This window comes from Caretta caretta, chromosome 13 (genome assembly GCF_965140235.1).
Source record: "Caretta caretta isolate rCarCar2 chromosome 13, rCarCar1.hap1, whole genome shotgun sequence".
Taxonomy (NCBI): domain Eukaryota; kingdom Metazoa; phylum Chordata; order Testudines; family Cheloniidae; genus Caretta; species Caretta caretta.
The window spans coordinates 7,337,123-7,358,030 of record NC_134218.1 but is presented as its reverse complement, the minus strand read 5'-3'; the positions used below and the strand labels follow the sequence as shown (position 1 = coordinate 7,358,030).

The 20,908-nt window shown below is 41.5% G+C and overlaps 2 protein-coding genes across 4 annotated transcripts in view; one reads left to right on the top strand and one right to left on the bottom strand.

Moving 5' to 3' along the window:
• The window catches only part of COL9A3 (collagen type IX alpha 3 chain), a 70,581-nt gene extending 63,958 nt beyond the window's left edge, over window positions 1-6,623 (top strand). The window contains exons 29-32 of the mRNA XM_048820859.2: window positions 745-799; window positions 1,667-1,849; window positions 4,949-5,026; window positions 5,715-6,623. Coding sequence (XP_048676816.1) covers window positions 745-799; window positions 1,667-1,849; window positions 4,949-5,026; window positions 5,715-5,908 — 510 coding nt within the window. The 3' untranslated portion in view covers window positions 5,909-6,623. The remainder of the gene's footprint in view (window positions 1-744; window positions 800-1,666; window positions 1,850-4,948; window positions 5,027-5,714) is intronic.
• TCFL5 (transcription factor like 5) lies at window positions 5,998-20,514 on the bottom strand. Of its 3 annotated transcripts, XM_048820862.2 has the most exons (7): window positions 20,091-20,514; window positions 18,572-19,309; window positions 17,332-17,518; window positions 16,470-16,632; window positions 15,121-15,364; window positions 11,827-11,968; window positions 5,998-7,789 (listed from the first exon to the last, which is right to left on the bottom strand). In XM_048820862.2, the coding sequence occupies exons 2-7, from the start codon at window positions 19,291-19,293 to the stop codon at window positions 7,667-7,669; spliced, it is 1,581 nt and encodes a 526-aa protein (XP_048676819.1). In that variant the 5' UTR covers window positions 19,294-19,309; window positions 20,091-20,514; the 3' UTR covers window positions 5,998-7,666. The 3 variants fall into 3 exon arrangements, with proteins under 3 accessions (XP_048676819.1, XP_074974801.1, XP_048676820.1); XM_075118700.1 differs by lacking the exon at window positions 20,091-20,514 and having other exon boundaries at window positions 18,572-19,561; XM_048820863.2 differs by lacking the exon at window positions 20,091-20,514 and having other exon boundaries at window positions 15,121-15,361; window positions 18,572-19,560.
• Window positions 20,515-20,908: the final 394 nt, after the last annotated feature.

The following is a 20,908-nucleotide window of genomic DNA, read 5'->3' as shown; positions in this document are numbered from 1 at the left end:
CAAATGACTGTGCCCAGAATTGCAAATGAGGGCACAAACATGAACAAATTAAAGGTCACCAGCATTAGACCGGCTTCTCATTTTGCACTTCCACCACTGGCATTTGTGCATGCAAATCAGGTAACTGCACATCTAACGAGCAGATCTGCAGAAGCAGTTTATTTGTACAAACAGGTGCACACACAAAATTTGCGAGCACAGAATTAAGACCCATTTCCAAAAATGTATACCTTTTAAAGATTAGTTTCCTCTCAATGTGATGTGGTGTTAGGAGTTACCTGCATTCATTGGGGTTAGATGTGATGTGTGTCATGTTTGTTCTCCATAACTGTGATAGCACTAAGAAAGTGAATTGATAGCAGTCAATAACTTTAAAATGCAAACCTGTCTCCTGTTGGGTCATTATAGTATTACTCACATTAGGTTATGGTTTATTATTTTCTCCAAGCTTGAGTTTCACTTTTCAATAAAGGCCAAATAAACAACAAATTAAATATATGACTTGGAACATTAAGACCACAACATTCCCACTAACTTTAAAATCAACTTCATTAATATTACCACCACCCCGGGACCTTAAAGCTGAAGATAATATTTTCTGAAGAAACTACTGTTTCTTCTTAATAAAATCTCTTCTGCTTTATTTTGCAGTCCATTAGAAATAAGTGTCTTTCAGGGATCAATAGTTTGATGACAATCAATAATATGATTTTGTGTAAAGCAGGATTCTTTTGTTAATTGCAGGGCAAAGAGGCCAGTGAACAACATATAAGAGAACTCTGTGGGGGAATGATAAATGGTGAGTATAACTGGGAGATAGCTGAACTTTAATTATTGTCTGCATCAGAGTATAGCTACACTTTATAGTCAGAGAGCACTTGTTTCTATTTAGTTTAACTATGATTGTAATAATCTGAGCCATTAGGAATTCCATTGCAATAGGACTTGTATTACTAACCAATAATTACAAAGTATAGTTTCCATTCACTGAATGACTCATTGATATAGTTGCTGTGTTATGATGCCAAAGGTCATGGGATTTCAGTCCTGATAGAGCAATAAAGTATTGCTTCAAAGAAATTATTTTATCTTTTGTATGTTTTGCATCTTGAAGATTGTGTTTCATTCATTTTTTGTGGTGGAAACTAAAACCTGCAAACCTGTTTTAATTATTTGAGTATTAATTTCCATTAAACTTTGCTTCAAAATTATTTAAAGTGTTTTCATTTAATTTAGAAATAACATGAAAGCAGAAAAAATTCATCAGTTTGCAAAGTGTTTAGAAGTTCCTGAGCAAAAACCCCCCCACAAGTCCAGAGGTTTACTATAATGAAAAACCATTTTTTGTCATCTTATCAAAATGCATTCACCTGGTTCAGCTCAAGGCACCCTCTGGTTATGGGTTACCAGGACAAATTCTAACTTCAGATGTGCATGTAGCTTCCACGGAGGCCAGTCGGTGTTGTGAGCATGTGCATCTGAAATAATTCTGCCTGCACTGTGCAATCAGTTTTTTTATTGGTGGAAATCCAGAGCCTATAATCTTCTCCTTTGATTGGATACACTTGGTGGCAAGTGTCACATACCAGAAAAAGGTTTTCAAACTTCAGACACAGGCAGAGGCTAAAAGAACTTAGTTTTGGTTTTGTTATATTTTTTTTCTCAGAACAAATTGCACAGTTAGCTGCTAATTTGAGAAGGCCCTTGGCTCCTGGACTGATGGGTCGACCTGGCCCAGCGGGTCCCCCAGGTCCACCTGGGGCAATGGGAAGTGTTGGTCATCCCGGTGCTCGTGGTCCACCTGGATATAGAGGGCCAACAGGAGAACTTGGAGACCCTGGTCCCAGAGGTGAGTGAAATGAAATCAGAGGCAACCTAAAGAACCTGTTCCTGCTCCCTTTGAAATCACTGAGAAAACTTCTACTAACTTCAGTGGTGCAGGAACAGGACCTTGGGAGGTTACCGTAGAGGAAGGGGTCAGGATTTTCTGTATTACAGTGCACTCCATTGATAACAATCACTGATATATGAATCAACTGCATATAGTGATCAAAACCACTGGGATAAAATCATTCCTATACTAAATACTCCACTTGTAAGAATCTACTGCTTATAAGAATCAAATCATCCAGGATGGATACGCACTGCAGCATGTGCAGCTGCTGAAGCTCCAGCCATTAATTGGATGGCCATTCCGCTATCTCCCAGTTATACGCACCATTAACAAAGTAAATCCTCACCACTGTGATATATTGGGGTCTAATGAGGAATGAGGCTTGTCTTGGGGATTTATAACCACTGTCCCCCTGAACTCCTCCCAGTATTTCCCCCTCCTGTTCCTGTGCCATCGTCCATGCCATTGCATTTGTCTGCAATAGCTTCCTCAGTAACACAGTAGAACTTCAGAGTTATGAACACCAGAGTTACGAACTGACAGGTCAACCACCCCTGATTTGGAACCGGAAGTACGCAGTCAGGCAGCAGCAGAGACCTTTTAAAAAAAAAAAAAGGCAAATACAGTACAGTGCTGTGTTAAACGTAAACTTTCCTTGTGCCTCTAGTGTGAGAATCATCCAGCCATGATGGCCAGTGCAAGTCTGCAGAGTGGTTCACTACAGCACTGAGGTCTGCCCGTGTTTCTCAAATCCATAAAAACCCAGTCACCTAGGGTTTGAGGGGAAATCCTGAATTTTACCCATAAATAGCAAACTTTTAGGACAAAAGACCTTTAGCACCAGCCTAACTTCTACTGCAAAGTGACATATACCTTTAAGACTAAGTATAACTGTGTGTTTCTTAGAAGCAAGTGTGTTTGTTGTTTTCCTTAAACAATTAATTAAGATGGCAAGTTTAGACAAAGTCGGGGGGGGGGGGGGCGGACAAAGGCAGAGTGTGCTGCATCTCAAGGCTACTTAGACCTGAGCCTACAGACCTTATTCACATGAGAAAATACTGCAAGATTGGGCCTTTGTTAGCTATTTACACCTTACAATTAATGTGCAAACATTGCAAATTGGTAACAGTTGCTGAAAGCAAATCCAGCATTTGAAGATGTTCAAACTCCTTTATGTAATGTATAGATCCTCTGTGATACATGAGATAAAACACTAGGGGGCAGCACACTAAAGAACTTGGTTGTGCAGAAATTTAACTTTTGCTTTTGGGAAGTCACTAGGGTTTGGGAAGTCATTTAGGGTTGCCAGCTTTGCAATCTCACAAAACCAAACGCTCTTGTTCCACCCATTCTCAGAGGCCCCGCCCCGCCCCCACTCACTCCATTCCCCCTCCTTCCATTGCTCGCTCTCCTCTACCCTCATTCACTTTCACCAGACTGGGGCAGGGGGTTGGAGTGTGGGCTCTGGGGTGGGACTGGGGATGAGGGTTTTGGGAGCGTGGGAGGGGGCTCAGAGCTGGGGCAGCGGGTTGGGGAGTGCGAGTGGGTGCAGGTTCTGGGGTGGGGCCGGGGATGAGGGGTTTGGGGTACAGCGGGGCTCAGGGCTGGAGTTGGGATGTGGGCTTTGGGAGGGAGTTTGGGTGCTGGAGGGGCCTTAGGGCTGGAGCAGGGGGTTGTGGTGCAGGAGAGGGTGAAGAGTGCAGGCTCTGGGAGGGAGTTAGTATGCAAGAGGGGGTTCTGACCTGGGGCAGGGGTTGGGGTGCAGGAGGGGATTTGCAGTGCGGGCTTACCTCAGGTGGCTCCCGGAAGCGGCTGGCATGTCCAGCTTCTTGGAGGAGGGGCTGGGGGCTTTGCGCGCTGCCTGCAAGCACTGCCTTCAGGCACCGCCCCCACAGCTCCCATTGGCCGTGGTTCCCGGCCAATGGGAGCTGTGGAGCCAGTGTGCTGAGCAGGGGCAGCACACAGAGCCCCTGTGGCTGCCCCTGCACCTAACAGCCAGACAAGCCAGCCCCTTCCAGGAGCCGTGCCGAGCCAGGACAGGCAGGGAGCCTGCCAGGAGCCTGCTGCGCCGTCGACCGGACTTTTAGCAGCCTGCTCAGAGGTGCCGACCAGGATCCCTTTTCGACTGGACACCTGACAACCCTAGTCTCATTATGATGTAATTTTGGAATGTACACAGATATGACCATTATAATTTAAAAGGTTTCATATACAAGCAGCTATACCAGCAGTCCCCAAACTTTTTACCTCACGCCCCCATAACCCGTCTGCCCACCCACCCCCCCCCGAGCCAGGGCCGAGAGGGGGAGACGTGGACAGGGGTAAGGGGGTCAAGGCTGGGGCCACAGCTGGGGTCCTGGGGGCAGGGCTGGCAGCCAGGTCACTGGGCATGGAGCCCAAGGCACGGTGCAGTGCCCCTGGTGTGGGGCAGGGAGCAGAGCTGGGTGGCACTCCCTCCCCATCAGGGCTAGCAGCAACGCCCCCCTAAATGTTCCTCCACGCCCCACAGTTTCAACTATACTAATTAGGGTAGTTGATTATTGCTGCCAAATTTATGGATTCTGGACCAGATTTTCAAAGGTGCAGGTAAGTGCCTAATGGGATTTTCAGATGTGTCTAGGCCCTAACTCCCATTGATTTAAATTAAAGTTAGACATCTTGGTGCTTTTGGAAATCCCATTTAGGTGCCTAAACACCTTTGAAAATCCAGCCCTTTATCCTTAATATAAAACGATGGACAATAGTAAAGAGATCTGATTGGCTAATAAAAGTTCCAATAGTGAGAGTATGTGATATTCATATGCAGCCAATTATAATAAAAATGTAACTTTTAAATAAAAAAATAAAAGTAGTAAATTCCAAGAAATGCAGAAACTGCAAAATGTGCACACCTGGGGCTCAAATCTGGCAACTGAATCCATGCAGGCAGCTTCTTGGCACTCAGTTTTGCATTACCCTTTATGCTGACAGGATTTTCCCCTCCACATATAAGGGCTAACTTGGCTGTTCTCTGTAAATTATTATTTACATTTAAATGTCTGTACATCATTACAGGTGATACAGGTGAAAAGGGAGACAAAGGAGCCACTGGCATAGGTATTGATGGGCCTGATGGAGATCAAGGACTTCAAGGTAAGCTGATGCAGTATTTAGTATGATAGGAAAGTACCCAAATGACAGCAATATGGACTATACCTGTTTGTTCAGGAATATACTTTTATTTTTATGATAAATCTCCTCCTAGATGGACCTTTTCATAGTATAATTGGGACGATGTATTTTACGGGGACATTTTTACTGCATCTACAAATTCAGTAGAGGGACACAAGGCTAGAATAAAGGCTGTTAGAGGGCCTGCATTGCATGTGGTTTGTGCTATGACTGAATTCCTTTCTCCCTACAGTTACCATGCTGATCTGGGTTATGTGGTAGTAGAGAGATGACTCTCACTGAGAAGCCAGTTTTGAAATGGGCAACCACAGCAAAGTATGGTAGTCCCAAAAACAAGCAGACATATATGTAGGAACAACTATGAATTGGCAAACTTCTGCTGTCAGCTATAACAGTGTAAATCCAAAGTAACTCCACTAAATCCAGTTCAGTTATTCCAGGGTTAGACCATTGTAACAGAGCAGATTTTAGCCTGTGGCTCAAACCATTACCATATTTACTACAGATCTCTTATACTCCAGAGAGCCATAATACAGCACTATATATAACCCTCTTACAGCTTACAAATACCTACCTAATATTTTAAATTTTACATGCAAATAAAAGCCAGTATTTCACCCTAAACCACTTTTCTTTTCTCTTCTTTAAGGTCCACCAGGTGTAACTGGAATTAGTAAAGATGGTCGAGATGGTGCTCATGGTGAACCTGGTCTGCCAGGTGATCCTGGTGTACCTGGTGCAATGGGGGCTCAGGGAACTCCAGGAATCTGTGATACGTCAGCCTGCATGGGTGCTGTTGGAGGAGGATCCAAAAAATCATCAGCACTGAAACTGCAGAAGTGACTGAATATTTAAGTAAACAGTGAATTGTATGAAAAGAGTCAGGATCCTCCTAGTGATAAATGGACAAATATTCCTTTTATTAAAATGAATAAAATGGAGACTTTGACACAGTAATTCAGTTCCATGACACAGGAAAGCATCTGTTGAAAACCTTTACTAAAAAGATGCTTAAAATTGTTTCCCCACCCCTTACTTTCCAGAATTTTTACTGCAAATCAGTCTCACTTTCCCTTCCTCCCCACTTTGTTGAAGAGACCTACAGGAGGAAGCGCTGCTCCTTTTACTGTCATCTCCCTAACTGTACAAAAGCTTGTGGCTATTTTGCATAAAGGCTTGACTCTATGCTCACTGAATTCAGTAGTGATTCAGGCACTAATTGAACATCATTGACCATGTATATTTGTTGTCCACCATGAATTATCAGACTGTACCTCAAACATTTGCCATGGCTAGTAAATGTTAAACCCTTTGCATTCTTGCAATCTAACTCTGCAAAGGGTGTAATGTATATATTATAATTTACAGGGGAGAGTTTTTGTATATTTCCATGTTATAACAAAGGATATTCAATAACAGCATCTTCACGCCATCTACTTCAGCTATTTGCACAGAATTTGTGAAAAAAATCCCAAGTCAGAAAGGATGCTCTTCTCAACACCAGCCAAAATTACTGTATGAACTATTGTAAAAATAAAATGAGATTTTTTTAACCTTTTTTTGTGATGTTGTAACTGTCATTATACACATCAAAGCTTGTTCTGCTAAACTCCATCTTCCCCCAATTGTTTTATTAGAATTATTTCGAAATAAACTGCTGCAAAATTGTGAATATCCGTGATTTAAAACAGTATTTATTTTGGGGTGACTTTTTTGTACTATAAAACCTGTCAGCATCATCTGTTTTAAGAAATTAATAAAGCCACTTTTTCAGTTCATAAAATATACTATTTCTGTCCTGAACACTGCATCTTATTAACAAGCAGAACCATTACTACTCTTTTAATATGAAAATATTTTGTGCACGTAAATAATTCACTGTTTACAATATACCACTTTTGGACTAAAGCAACAATACAGGAAAACTGTTGGACAGTTTGTGCAAAAGTATTTAAAATACTACTGTATTTTAAAAGCAATGCCAACAGCACTGTATGATTCTTTAGTCCTATGGGGATGTACGGTTCAATATGAACTTCAAATCTGAATTCCAATGCATATAATATTGTTTGTAAGATGTGTACTTATTATACAAGCACTAACCAATTTAATTTTCTCACTGTTCCAATTGCGAAATGGGCACTATAATGGCATATTTATTTATTTATTTTACATTTAATAGGAATGTACATTCATGACTGACTAAATACAATAGGACAGGTTGACTGTCTATAACAATTTCTAACTATATTATATCAAGTTAAAATGGATTTTGGTAGCTATTGGGGGGGGAGGGGGAGAGAGAGATTTAGTGGCTGTCATGACATTTTCTTGTTGCCTCTGGTCCCAAAGCTCTCTAAGAGGACACTGATCAATTAATATTGTTGGTAATTCATTTATCTTTCCATTTTGAATAAAGAATGTTTTCTTTACGGTTCTATTTATGTATTTTTACAAATTATATTTTGCAAGTCACTCTCGGATCCTTCAATTTCAAAGTAGTCACAGGAGATGAAGTCCAGTATGTGGATATAAAATAATTGCTATGGAGCATCATTAGGTATCAATACTTTCCATAAAACGCTGGGTATTTAGTTCAAATTACTTGATCTCCATTGGTGTGCTATTCTGTATGTTTTCCTGCATTGGACATGTTACTAATGGGTCAGCTCTTGTTAGTTTTAGTCTCCTGCCTGTTTTACCACAGAACACAGTCTCAAATTCCTAAAATCAAAAATACAAGTAATTATTATCATGCTTAATGCAATACATATTTAAGTAAAATATTATTAAACTACTAAGGGGTGGGCAAATCCTGCACCTGGTAAACTTTAGAGGGAATGATGGTCCAGTGATTAGGATGCTAGCCTGGGCGATGAGAGACCTGATTTCGAAGTCCTGCTCTGCCTCAGACTGCCTGACTGACCCTGGGCAAGTCACTTAGGCCCAACTCCTCAAAGGTACCTAAGCAGAGTTAAGTGCCTAAATTCTTTAAGGATCTGGGCCTTAACCCCTCAGTTCCCCATCTGTAAAATTGGGATAATAGTGTTTCATTACTAACAGGCATGCTGGGAGGCTAAATACATTAACAATTGTGAAGTGTTTAGAAAACAATTTAACTGGGCAGGAAAAAAAAATTGCCTGTTACTACTGACTAAATACTGTGAGCGCTTTCCAGCTAATGTGACCCTTTATAACTCCCACAACAGTTCTGATCGTGAATGTTTGCACTTGTGCCTCCAGCACAACTGCATCCCCAAAACCCATCTTCATAGTAGAACATAAGGAACCCCTGCAATGTGGCATTAAATGAACATGGATCTCTAAGTTGGCTCCCAGCATAGTGCTCCCTTCTGCTTGGAATCTTATTGATTTTGCTGCAATCAGAACCTGTCACAACTACTAGGGAAAGACAGAATTTGTTCCTCCATTTATATGAATTTTTGTGTGTCAAATCAGTTAACATTTTAGGAGAAAATTCTACTTTCAACTTGTCACATTCATCCCATTAGTCAATGGATACTGTTTGTATGTATCTGAAGGCAGAACTTTTATTTTTGACTACATTTCTGCAATTTAAGACTTAATTTTATGACCAGTTGGGCAGCTTTTTCAGCGGACAAAACTTTGGAGACACAAATGCTCCAACCCCAAAGACTTCTGCATACCAATGCTAGTTTTCATAGTGCTTGCCCTAAGATGTCATTTTGAAAAGAGACTAAGGAACAAATCAGTTCTTGAAGTGCTTTACGCTGCCACCACCTCCAGGGAAGGACCATATACTAAAAAAGACACCACTGAAGGCTACTGCTACATGGCCATTGTGCATGGGTGTCAAAATCACCTCAGTTGGAAGTCATCATTGGATAAAATAATATGCATACAGAGAGATTATGGACTGTCAAATTATTAAAAAAATGAATCTTGATTAATCGTGATTAATCACACTATTCATAATAGAATACCATTTTTAAATATTTTTGGATGTTTTCTACATTTTCAAATATATTGATTTCAATTACAACACAATACAAAGTGTACAGTGCTCACTTTATATTTATTTTTGATTACTGGTATTTGCCCTGTAAAAAAAAACAAAAGAAATAGTATTTTTTCAATTCACCTAATACAAGTAATGTAGTGCAATCTCTTTATTATGAAAGTTGAACTTAAAAATGTAGAATTATGTTAAAAAAAACAAACCCTGTATTCAAAAATTAAACAATGTACAATTTTATACCCTGCCCAAGTCCACTCAGTCCTGCTTCTTGTTCAGCCAATTGCTCGGACAAACAAGTTTGTTTACATTTGCAGGAGATAATGCTGCCCGCTTCTGGTTTACAATGTTACTTGAAAGTGAGAACAGGTGTTCTCATGGCACGGTTGTAGCCAGTGTCGCAAGATATTTATGTGCCAGATGTGCTAAAGATTGATATGTCCCTTCATGCTTCAATCACCATTCCAGGGGACATGCGTCCATGCTGATGATGGTTTCTGCTCGATAACAATCCAAAGCAGTGCAGACTGACGTATGTTCATTTTCATTATCTGAGTCAGATGCTACCAGCAGAAGGTTGATTTTCTTTTTTGGTGGTTCAGGTTCTGTAGTTTCTGCATTGGAGTATTGCTCTTTTCAGACTTCTGAAATCATGCTCCACACCTTGTCCCTCTCAGATTTTGGAAGGCACTTCAGATTCTTAAATCTTGGATAGAGTGCTGTAGCTATCGTTAGAAATCTCACATTGGTACCTTCTTTGCATTTTGTCAAATCTGCAGTGAAAGTGTTCTTAAAATGAACAACATGTGCTGGGATCATCATCCAAGACTGCTATAACATGAAATATATTGCAGAAGGCAGGTAAAACAGAGCATGGGACATACAATACTCCCCAAGAAGTTCAATCACAAATTTAATTAACACTTTTTTTTTTAAACAGGTGTCATCAGCATGGAAGCATGTCCTCTGGAAAGGCGGCCAAAGCATGATGGGGCATACAAATGTTTAGCATATCGGGCATGTAAATACCTTCCTATGCTGGCTACAAAGTTGCCATGCAAATACCTGTTCTCACTTTCAGGTGACATTGCAAACAAGAAGCAGGCAGCATTATCTCCTGTAAATGTTGTGACGAAGTGGGACTGTTCTTAATGTTTCCTCTGAATAGTTGGGGGGGTGCCTCAGTTTCCCCTAGGCAGTTCTTAAGTATCTAGGGGGTGGAGTAAGGGTGTATGATCATTGCAGAGCCCTAGAGGGCAGGTGTGTGCAGGAGTCTGGACACAGAGAATGGCCAACACCCTGTTTCCTGGCAACTGATGGCCTGGGCCCTTCCCCCCCTGCAAGGTGAGAGCTGAAGGGTTGGAGAACAAAGGAATCAGGTGACCACCTGGCCCGGGGAAAGGAACAAAGCCCAGAGGAGGAGGGGCTGGAGGGGGTTTTCAGTTTGGGGCTGGCTGGGACATGGAGTGAAGTGCAGACGTGGTTGTCTGGCTCACTGCCCCCCAGAATGGACCCAGCTGAGGGGTCCCGTTCTCTGCACCTGCAAGCTCTGTTTTAGACCATGTTCCTGTCGTCTAATAAACCTTCTGTTTTACTGGCTGGCTGAGAGTCACGTCTGACTGCGGAGTTGGGGTGCAGGACCCTCTGGCTTCCCCAGGAGCCCCGCCTGAGCGGACTCGCTGGGGGAAGCGCACGGAGGGGCAGAGGATGCTGAATGCTCCGAGGTCAGACCCAGGAAGGTGGAAGCTGTGTGAGCTGCGTGTCCTGAAGACAGGCTGCTCACAGAAAGGCGACTGCCCCAGAGTCCTGACTGGCTTCATGGGGAGCAGTTCCAGAGCATCGCCCAGGGACTCCGTGACAAATGTAAACAAACTTGTTTGAGCAACTGGCTGAACAAGAAGTAGGACTGAGTGGACTTGTAGGCTCTGAAGTTTTACATTGTTTTGTGCTTGAGTGCAGTTATGTAACAAAAAAAATCTACATTTGTAAGTTGCACTTTCAGGATAAAGAGATTGCACTTCAGTACTTGTATGAGGTGAGCTGAAAAATACTATTTCTTTAGTTTATCATTTTTACAGTGCAAATATTTGTCATAAAAAATAATATACACTTTGATTTCAACCACAACAAAGAATACTATATATATATAAAATCCAAAATATTTAGTAAATTTCAATGGGTATTCTATTGTTTAACAATACAATTAAAACTGCAATTAATTGCGATTAATTTTTTGAGATTAATTATTTAACTGTGATTAATCAACAGCCCTAATATATATATATATTATATGTTACTGAACTCTCTAATAAAATAAAGTACAAGACAAATAAATTCACTTATAAAATCAGGGAGACTGGAATAGGAAGCAGAAGATGGAATGGGAAAAACAGCTTCGTGTGTATGAATGAGCAGGATAGGTATGGATAAAAAGTGGAATGTTTAGAGAAGGCTTCAAACCAACAGCCTGTTCTGGTTCCCCTAATTCCTGAGTGTGGCTCTAATTGATCAAATTAAACTTTACTTAGCTTGTGAGATCTGATACAACACAGACTATGAGCTCAACTGAAACCATTCTAATCAAAAATGTGGCTGAAGGATACAAAGCCAATGAACTGGATGTTCTTTTAACAGACAAAGTAAATGTTCAACACAGGTGCCTCGTGTCTGTCATGATGCAATACAGATTTAGTTCAAATGTTTAACCATTTTAAGATCATTATTAGAAAAATTTTAAAAGGTGGATTGTATGAGATTTATTAACCTTTTTCAGGGAATCCCCGTGCCTTTCCTGAATATATTTCAAGAACGCTGTTGTCCACTGTAATGTTGTTGCCTTATCAGTATCAGCAGTGCAGAACGGAACCAGAAGATTCAATTCATCACAACAAATCCGGATTCTGCGCCTATAGTCAATGCAAAATAACAATTTTTAGCAGCCAATTAACCCAGATAGCTGACCTAGATATATGGTTTTATAGCTGTTTAGATGTTGATATTTGTTTTGCATTTTGAGGGGACCAACACTGGATAGGTATGAATAGGAATAAACGCAAATATTTGGAAGATGCACCAAAGCTAGCCCAGGTCAGTGTAAATTACATTGCTGTGTGCCAGCTAATTTGCCTCCATTCAAAAGAGTTGCAGTCACCCTCAGACAATATTGCCAGTGCAACCTTCCTCCGAGTTTTTACTGAGGCCAGGAAGAGGACACCAGCTTTAGTTTTTAGCCAGGGCTTGACTACTAGTAAAGGCGTCAAGTTCTGAGGATCTGTGCTGAATCACTGCACAATGGAGAGAATCCATTGCAGCCTAATACATGGGCGCTAAACCTTAGACAGAAATTTTAATAGTTCTATTTAGTTGGTTGTATTTTTGCTTTTGTGGTCATTCTTTAACATTTACAGTGCAATAGTGTCTAAAGACCACATCAGGTTGAGCCCTATTGTGCTTGGCACTGTACAAATATATAATAATAAATGCCAATTCCTGCCCAAAGACCTTTCAGTTTATGGCTGCTCTACAGTATTAGCAATCACTCATTTCAATATTATTCATTTCTACTAGCGTAACTCTTTCTTAAAACTGCCTTTAAGACACAAAAATCTTGTATCAAATTAGGATCTATACTCAGTCATATCCTGTGCAAAGACCTGTGAATGTAGGAGTGAAAAGCAAATGACATTTTTTTCCATGGTGTTCAATTGTGCCCTGTTAGCACTGTGAGTTGGCACAGAACCTTGGAAGTGGTGGGAAGGTGACTTAAAGCCACCTCTTTGCTTGCCTGATCCTGAAGATGGCTGAGAGCTGAAATGGCCCCCACTGTAATTTGGAGCAGCCTACAGGCTAAATTAGATCAGAGCGGTTCTCAATCAACCACTCTGCTAGCTGAGGTTCACCAGAGCACATTATGTTCTGAACCTGCCACTTCATGTCCAATGAGGTGGGAGAGTAGGTGAAGTCAAGTCAACTATGTCAGCTTTATTTATAGTATAGTATATTTATTTATAGTTGTACTAGTCTTCGAATAATTCCAACTATATTTCAATCACAATTAGAAAACATCGTATTTTCATTAATCAGCTGCAAAAGAGAAAGAGCCAGTTACAGTTACTTTGAAATCATTGTCATATGTCGGTCATGATTATTCATCTTTTGTTACCTATGTACCTAAAGTTTGCATACTTCCTCTGTTATTATAAAATAACCATGTTTTGAAAGAATCTGTTAATGCATTTTGGTGGATCTTAGAGAGTCAATAATAATTTTAAAAAAAGAAAAGGAGTACTTGTGGCACCTTAGAGACTAACCAATTTATTTGAGCATGAGCTTTCGTGAGCTACAGCTCACTTCATCAGATGTTGAAGTTGATGTTGAACATCTGATGAAGTGAGCTGTAGCTCACGAAAGCTCATGCTCAAATAAATTGGTTAGTCTCTAAGGTGCCACAAGTACTCCTTTTCTTTTTGCGAATACAGACTAACACGGCTGTTCCTCTGAAACCTAATAATTTTAAAAAATCCTAAACACCTAAACCAGAATTGTATTTGCCTTCAGCAGACTCCCACTTCCTTTTCTACGTGAGAAGCAGGGTGGATAAAAAATCATTGATTTAAAAAAAAAATTAATATTTTTTTAATTTAAATCAGTTTTTGATAAAATGCTTTTTGAGGGAAAAAACCTATCTAAAGATAGTTTTAATTAAGATACATTACAGCTCAAAGATATCTCATCATGGAATAGGGATTATACATTCTAATTCTATAGTATGAGACAATATATTCATGTAATGTTTACGAAAAGTTTTGTAAATGAGTTCCAATAGTTCATAGATTAGGGACCCAATTTTATGGAGTTTCAGGGGATTCTGTATAGATTATTTAGGTTAATCTTTCTATCTACCCAATGGGACTCCGTGCTAAATCTAGAAAAATACCATCAGAGATGCTTACTTTCGCAGTTCTCAAACTGTGGATTTGTGACTCCTGCAAAAATGTTTTTAAATAAAATAAAATAAAATAAATAAATATATAGAGGCAGAGGTGAAAGTAAGCCGGTACAGTCCGGTACAGTATACCGGCAAGAGCCGGTACACTGCTGACCGTACCAGCTTCCCCAGGCCAGCGATTTAAAGATCCCTTTAAATCACCTCCAGAGCCCTGTGCTGCCGCCACTACACCAAGGCTCGAGCAGTGGAGCTCTGGAGGCAATTTAAAGGGCTTGGGGCTCCGCTGCGATAGCAGCGGCCAGAGCCCTGGGCCCTTTAAATTGCCATCGGAGCCCTGGGGCTCCCGGCTGCCTCTGCAGCTGGTAGCTCTGGCGGCGATTTAAAGGGCCCAGGGATTTAAAGGCCCCGCCTCTTCTGGTTGAGGCCCTGCCCCACTGCTCAGGATTCCAGCGTACCGGTAAGTCCTTTAAAGTTATTTTCACCCCTGTATAGAGGTGAGAAATAACAGACCTCAACCCTATCGTCCCTCTGCTAATTTGTGTACACAGATTTAATCCCTTACCTCTCTCTAAAAGTGCAAAGTTTCAAAAAGTTTAATGAATAGAAGATTATTGGAGGCGGAATAGATCTGGACAAGGAGAAGAAGTCTGGAGATAAATGTGAGAAGGGACGGACAGGCAGTAGAAACAAAACTGAAACTGTTTGAGCAGCATATTCCAGAAGTCTTGAGGTCTTTCTAAGTGTAGCCTTCATTGATTTGAGATCTACCATACCCTTCTCTCACTGGAAGGGAAAACCTATAATGGCAGCAGGCCATAAAAGAGACCCAGTTTGGGTCTCATCTATCTCTGAGCTGTGAAAGATATGTATTAAGATTATAACAACCAACAAGAATGCACTTTTATGTAGAAATCCATGATTAAATCGAGTCTTCCTGACTAGTGATTTAAATCAAATCTATCCTGATGAGAATGCCGCTTTCCGCAGCTGACAAAGTAAGCAAAACATGTCCAATAATCTATTCTAAATTAGATAATTAGTATACTGTAGTTAATTTATGCTTTAAGAATGTTTTTTTGCTGGAACTCTTCACAGAGCAACGGAAATTACCTTCTGTCTCTTTCCATGCGGTTATGCCTCTCCCTGCGCTGAGAGATTCCTCCCTGAGTTCCACTCTGTGCCTGCATACTTGAATTTACCTGTGTTGACTGCCAAGTACCTTGTGCAGATGCAGTATTTTGGCTATCACATATATTTTGAATTTCACTAAGAGGTTTGCGGTCTACATTTGTATCCAACTGGCGTATTCTGCCGCGGCTTCTTTTGTTTATTGCTTGTTTACATAAAGCTTCTTCTTTGCAAAACAAGGGAAAAAAGCAGTACTTTATTTTTCATTCTCCCACTCCATCATTATTTAATAAATATTAAGCTTCACTGAAACTTTATGATTTTGTAAGTTTTCATTTTGATGGACTAATCCGTAACTAATATAAAAAAGTTAGACCTCTGTAATTGTAACTCTTCTTATTTTCAAATGAGTTCGTTCTGTCATCTGAAAATTAAGTGGTTAATTCTACTAAAACACTTCGAAAATATGAAGTGCTGTAAATATATTACTTTTTTATTATACATATGAAATTCACATTTTCAAGATAATTACTGCTGCACTACTAAATGTAAACTAGTATTGACGCCATCAACTTTTTCATCCTACTATTCAAAGGAAAAAATGTCAATCAATAAATGAGCAATATCAATTTAATAATTAAGGATCAGATGCTCCCATAAAGGGGAAAGTCCTGCATACGGATCATAGGTCTCAGTGAATTTCAGCTTGTGGGATTTCCTCCTAATTGTTCCCTGTTGCAGTAGCACAACTATTGTCACTATGTGGGGCACGAGGAAGAGAGAGAACCATCACATGCACCAATTTTCCAGGATGCCCTGCAGATCTGTCCAGCTGGGGAGGGCAAGGGCAGCCACACAGAGGCCCGTGCCTGACAAACTGCTACTGACAGACTGACTATAGCAACACATTTTTATAGGAGCCCTGCTGCCATGGCCTGCCCTGTGCTCACTGCTCTGAAATCCCCCTGATGCCCCTCAGGTGGAGACTTACTACAAGGAGGGAACCTGAAGAAATAATGATAATTTAGGTTTCGAAATTCCCATGGATGCGCTGGGGTGCTGATTATTTTGGCTCCCTCATAAAGTGGATTGCCACACCAGCACTTAGGGGCAAACACTATCGTCAGAAACCAGCGTGGATGTTGATCATTTCTCAAAGTCTGTCAGATACCTACTGATTCTGTAGATTATTTGTAGAGTTCAAATTGCATATATGGAACCAGTAAAAGCACATTCGTCCTTGCAAACAAACTGACTAAGTAAGTCAGAAGAAATATAATTTGAGGTTGAGTGGCACAGAAAACAAAGTGAGCAGAAGCTAAATCATTTACCTCCTACTTTAATCCAAACTTGTTCAGGTAAAGCTTTATTCCTAGTGCCTACTGTTTGTTTAGTGGATTCAATTTCCTGATGATAACAGAAAGAGAATGCTCTAGGTAATCCAAGGTCTTGATGTTTGGCAGCTTCCAAAATAGTACATGATGTGCCAGAGTTCTGAAAAGGAAATTAGGGAGTGTTAAGTGAAAAGAAGAAGATAATACTTTTGATATGTATTTTAACATTAGTCCCATCCTATAATGAGTTGTATTGCTAAATCAAATGCCAATTGTGATTTTTTTTCTGTACCACAGTCATGTGATTTCAACATCCAGACCATTTGTGTAGTTTTATTGTTGTACCTCTGGCAGTTTCTGCGTGCCAGTTTTGGTTATTATTCTTGGCTTATAGTAACTGTGAAAAAATGAAATTTCATGAGTTTTTGTCAAAAGAAAATGGAAAGAAGGAACCAAGAGAAAACACCTACTTGCAGCTAGCTATGTCTTTGTGAATGAAACTGATGTAGCGGTGAATTGAGTGACTTAAACCAAAGTACCTTTCTGGAAAGAAATCTAATAGACTGTTGGTCCTGGCCGTTGGGTACATATTCATGTAAGAGATATAAGGACTTAATCAAAATGACTGAGAACTATATTTCATCTTTAAGAATATTGAAAAGACACATAAATGATAAATCCCTCTGAACGTGCCTACGTAAGTTGCTTTTAAACAAAACCCTATAAAATAACTTCGAATGTGATCAATTAAAATTAAATTGTATTTCAGTTAAATCTTGCAGCATTTTTACAAATTTAGACTATTGTTAAAGTTTCAAAGGAGAAGGCTACAACTAATAATAGAAAACAAAAAATCTACCTGTGCTTGTGAAGGGTTAGGACTTCCAGAAGTAGAACAGGCATTCATCGTAAATAATGGATATGTGAACTGTAAAGCAGTAGCTGCAGCAGCAGTCTTATTTTTCACTAATGTAGTACATTTATTCTGCTGCTGGTGAACAGGCATACCCATTAGTTCTGCTGGTTGACGAATTAGTGTTACTAAACTACAAAAAAGATAAAATAAAACAAGACTAGTTACTTGAAAATGACAACTGTAGAAACCTTTTCAGCTATCTACTCTTCTAGTGACAATCACTAAAGAAAAATCACGTCCATTTACTATAAATACACATTGCCATTAAGGCCCACTATTTACCTCACTAACTTCAATAGCAAAAAGGATCTGTTTAATACATTATTTTATTCTGTACAGTGAAATTACACTGTTGGACTTCATAAAAGTAACTTCCTTCAGCTAAGTTTGTCACTAAAAAAGTATATATAATAAAAACCATAGGCTCAGTAACAAAAATATTCAGATAAATGGCAGCGTGTGCAAGTCTTAGGTTCATATCTTGCTGCAAGCGGATTTGTGTAGACAAGCTCCTGCACCATCATGGAGCTCCTTCCACATTACAACATTAACCAGAGTCCTCTGATTAGTCTGTTAATAGGGTGTGAAATCTGCATTACTTTTTGCAAAGTAAGAAGGATGTAACATCTAAATAAAGCTCTGGTTTATATATTTTGCTTACATTTGATGTTGATGTCCAAAATAAAGTTGAAAATTAATAAATTTACACAACTATATGGTGTATTGTGTTAATAACTGACCAAGTTCAGACCTAGTGTAAGTAAGCACAATTTGAAGTTAATGGTAATTGGGCCCTCACTTCCTCAAGATCTTAATTTTGTGCCAAAGCACACAGCTAGTCATTTTGAGTATTAAAAACATAGCAAAAAGAAAAGGAGTACTTGTGGCACCTTAGAGACTAACCAATTTATTTGAGCATAAGCTTTCGTGAGCTACAGCTGATAGATGCATCTGATGAAGTGAGCTGTAGCTCACGAAAGCTTATGCTCAAATAAATTGGTTAGTCTCTAAGGTGCCACAAGTACTCCTTTTCTTTTTGCGAATACAGACTATCACGGCTGTTACTCTGAAAAAAAAAAACATAACACTGTTCATAAATTTGAATCCGCCTAAATTAACACTGAACTACATGAAAATATATAATTTAACTGTAAACTTTAAACTAAAGTTAATGACAACACACTTGTTAAGAGTCACTCCAGATTCTTGGGGCTCTTGACATCGGGGATTTTCTGTCTGGATGCTGTTGAATCTGTCTTCCAAACGAACACGAACTGCAGATTTAGATCTAGGCTCAGGAGCTGGTGCTGAATTTTCAACAAGTACAGTTTCTTTATTTGTCCCACCAAAATTTTCACCATGTTTAACTCTTACTAAACTGTGCCCTGTGACTTCTACAGAGTTACTATTAGGTGTTTTATCTACTTCATTAGAAGGGAGATTAGATTCACTAAGTAGCATCATTCTGAGCTCTTGAAAGTCAATGTGCCCCAGACATTGGTTTGAACCCATTAAATTGCTGTCAGAAGACAGACCTGACTGACAGATAACTGGGTAAACTGACTGGTTCCCAGAGTACGATGAATAGCCAGTTTGATTGGTGTTCACTGAGGACTGCTGCTGAGGTTGATCTGCAGGATTACTAGCTGAGAAGAAAGCAGAATTGAGCCTAGCTTCCATTTCGCTTTCGTTTGCTTGTGCCTCCATGTGTGAATAGAGTATGTGCTGAAGCTGGGTGTACTCTATTTCCGTCATTTCCACCAGGTTGAGGTCTGTGGTGGTGAAGCTAAGGTTTTGCTCACCAAAGGAGCTGTCAGTTGGGCCTTCAGGTCCAGCAGGAGCAGGGTCCGGAACACCAGCAACTGTCTGCGGGCTGGAGGTCTGTTTTGGAGTTGATCCTGACATGACTTCAAACTAGAAACTGAATCAATCACTAATAAATCCTTCAACAACTAAGTGTGCTTCCAGCAAATGCTATCATAACCACTCCCTCAAAAAAAAAAAAAGTAAACGTAGTACTCCCCTGTAACAACAGCTCCAAGAGAGCAATGAACAGCACCCTGTAAAAAAAATGAGACATCCACCCCAAGAGAGAGAGTACAACCCCTACTCCAGTCAGTAATATTTCTTCCAAAGAGAGGGCATCACATCCCCACCTGGTGAGCCCCCACAGAGGAGTGTCTCGCCCCCACCCCCAGTATGGTCCCCTCCAAAAAGAGAGGGAATAACACACCAGAAACACCACCTCCAAAACAGGGTGTAATCCCCCAACACCGGGCCCCTCAGAATGGCAGCTGGAGCCCCCAATAATGTCCCCAGAGAAGGCACTACCCACCCAATGATGCTGTCAAGTAGAGGGGGGAGGGGCCCGGCCCCGATGATAATGGATCCCACCCCCACAAAAAATGGAGAGGGGGGTCAGCACCTCCAAAAAACAATAACACCAAGCAGGGGGAGGAATAAATTCAACCCATCCCACTAACACCCCAAAATAGGGTGGGGGAGGGGGTAAACTCGGCCCTAGCGCAGCCTGCCCCCTCCCTAGTGCTCAGTGAGGAGCAACTGTAGCCCCCACCCCTCAAAAGCCTGCCCCACAGGGACCGGCCAGGTGCGAAGTCTGCCTAGCAACAGGCAGGAGATGGGGGGTGGGGAGGGAGTCTGCGAAGTACAGTTCCGCCTAGGGGGAAGGGTGGACGGCCTACCCGTGCGCGTGCGCCGCCGCTTTTTAACCGCCGCGAGCCTTCCTCTTCCCGCCCCTCCCCCCAGTGACCGAGGGCGGCTCGCGCGGACGCCACCCGCTGTGTCCTTGCCTCGCGCCGCAACTGCAGACGCTGCAGGCCGTGATTCCCGCCGAAGGCAGCTGCACGGTCACGTGTCCGCCCCGACATGCGCGCACTAGCGCGGGGGCAAAGAGGGCCGCTGCGCACGCGTCAGCAGGCTGTGGTGTGCCGCCTTCCTTCGCCACCGGCCCAGCCGCTTCGCTTCCGCTGTACCCACAACACCGCACCCCCTCCCCCCCAGTACACACACACACACACACACGTTTCCTCAGGAACGCACCACACACCGTTACCGTTCCCCCTCCCGCAGAACCCCTCAACAACGTCCGATCGGCTTCCCCCAGTCCGGCCAGGAACACCCACCTCACAGCGCCCCGAACCGTCTCCGCGCCCCCGTCAGGACCACCTCCCTTCGCAGCGCCGGATTTACACCGGACGCGCCCCTGTGCGCCGCCCTCCCCCCACCTACAGCTGCCCTTTGTGTTGTCCCTAAAACCATGAAACTTTTAACCCACTTCGAAGTTCCGCGCACCCTGAGGACGTGCCTGACTGGAAGTCCGGCCCTGACCCCTCAGAGCCACCCACGCACCGCCAGGGACCACCTCCCCTCCCGCCCTTTAGCGCTTTGGAGAAAAACACTACCTCGAAAACAAACTTTTTTTGTTATACAAATAAAAGCACACAACTCATTTTAATATCAGTAGTTTCACCTTTGGAATGAGATGGATGTGCCCTCCTTC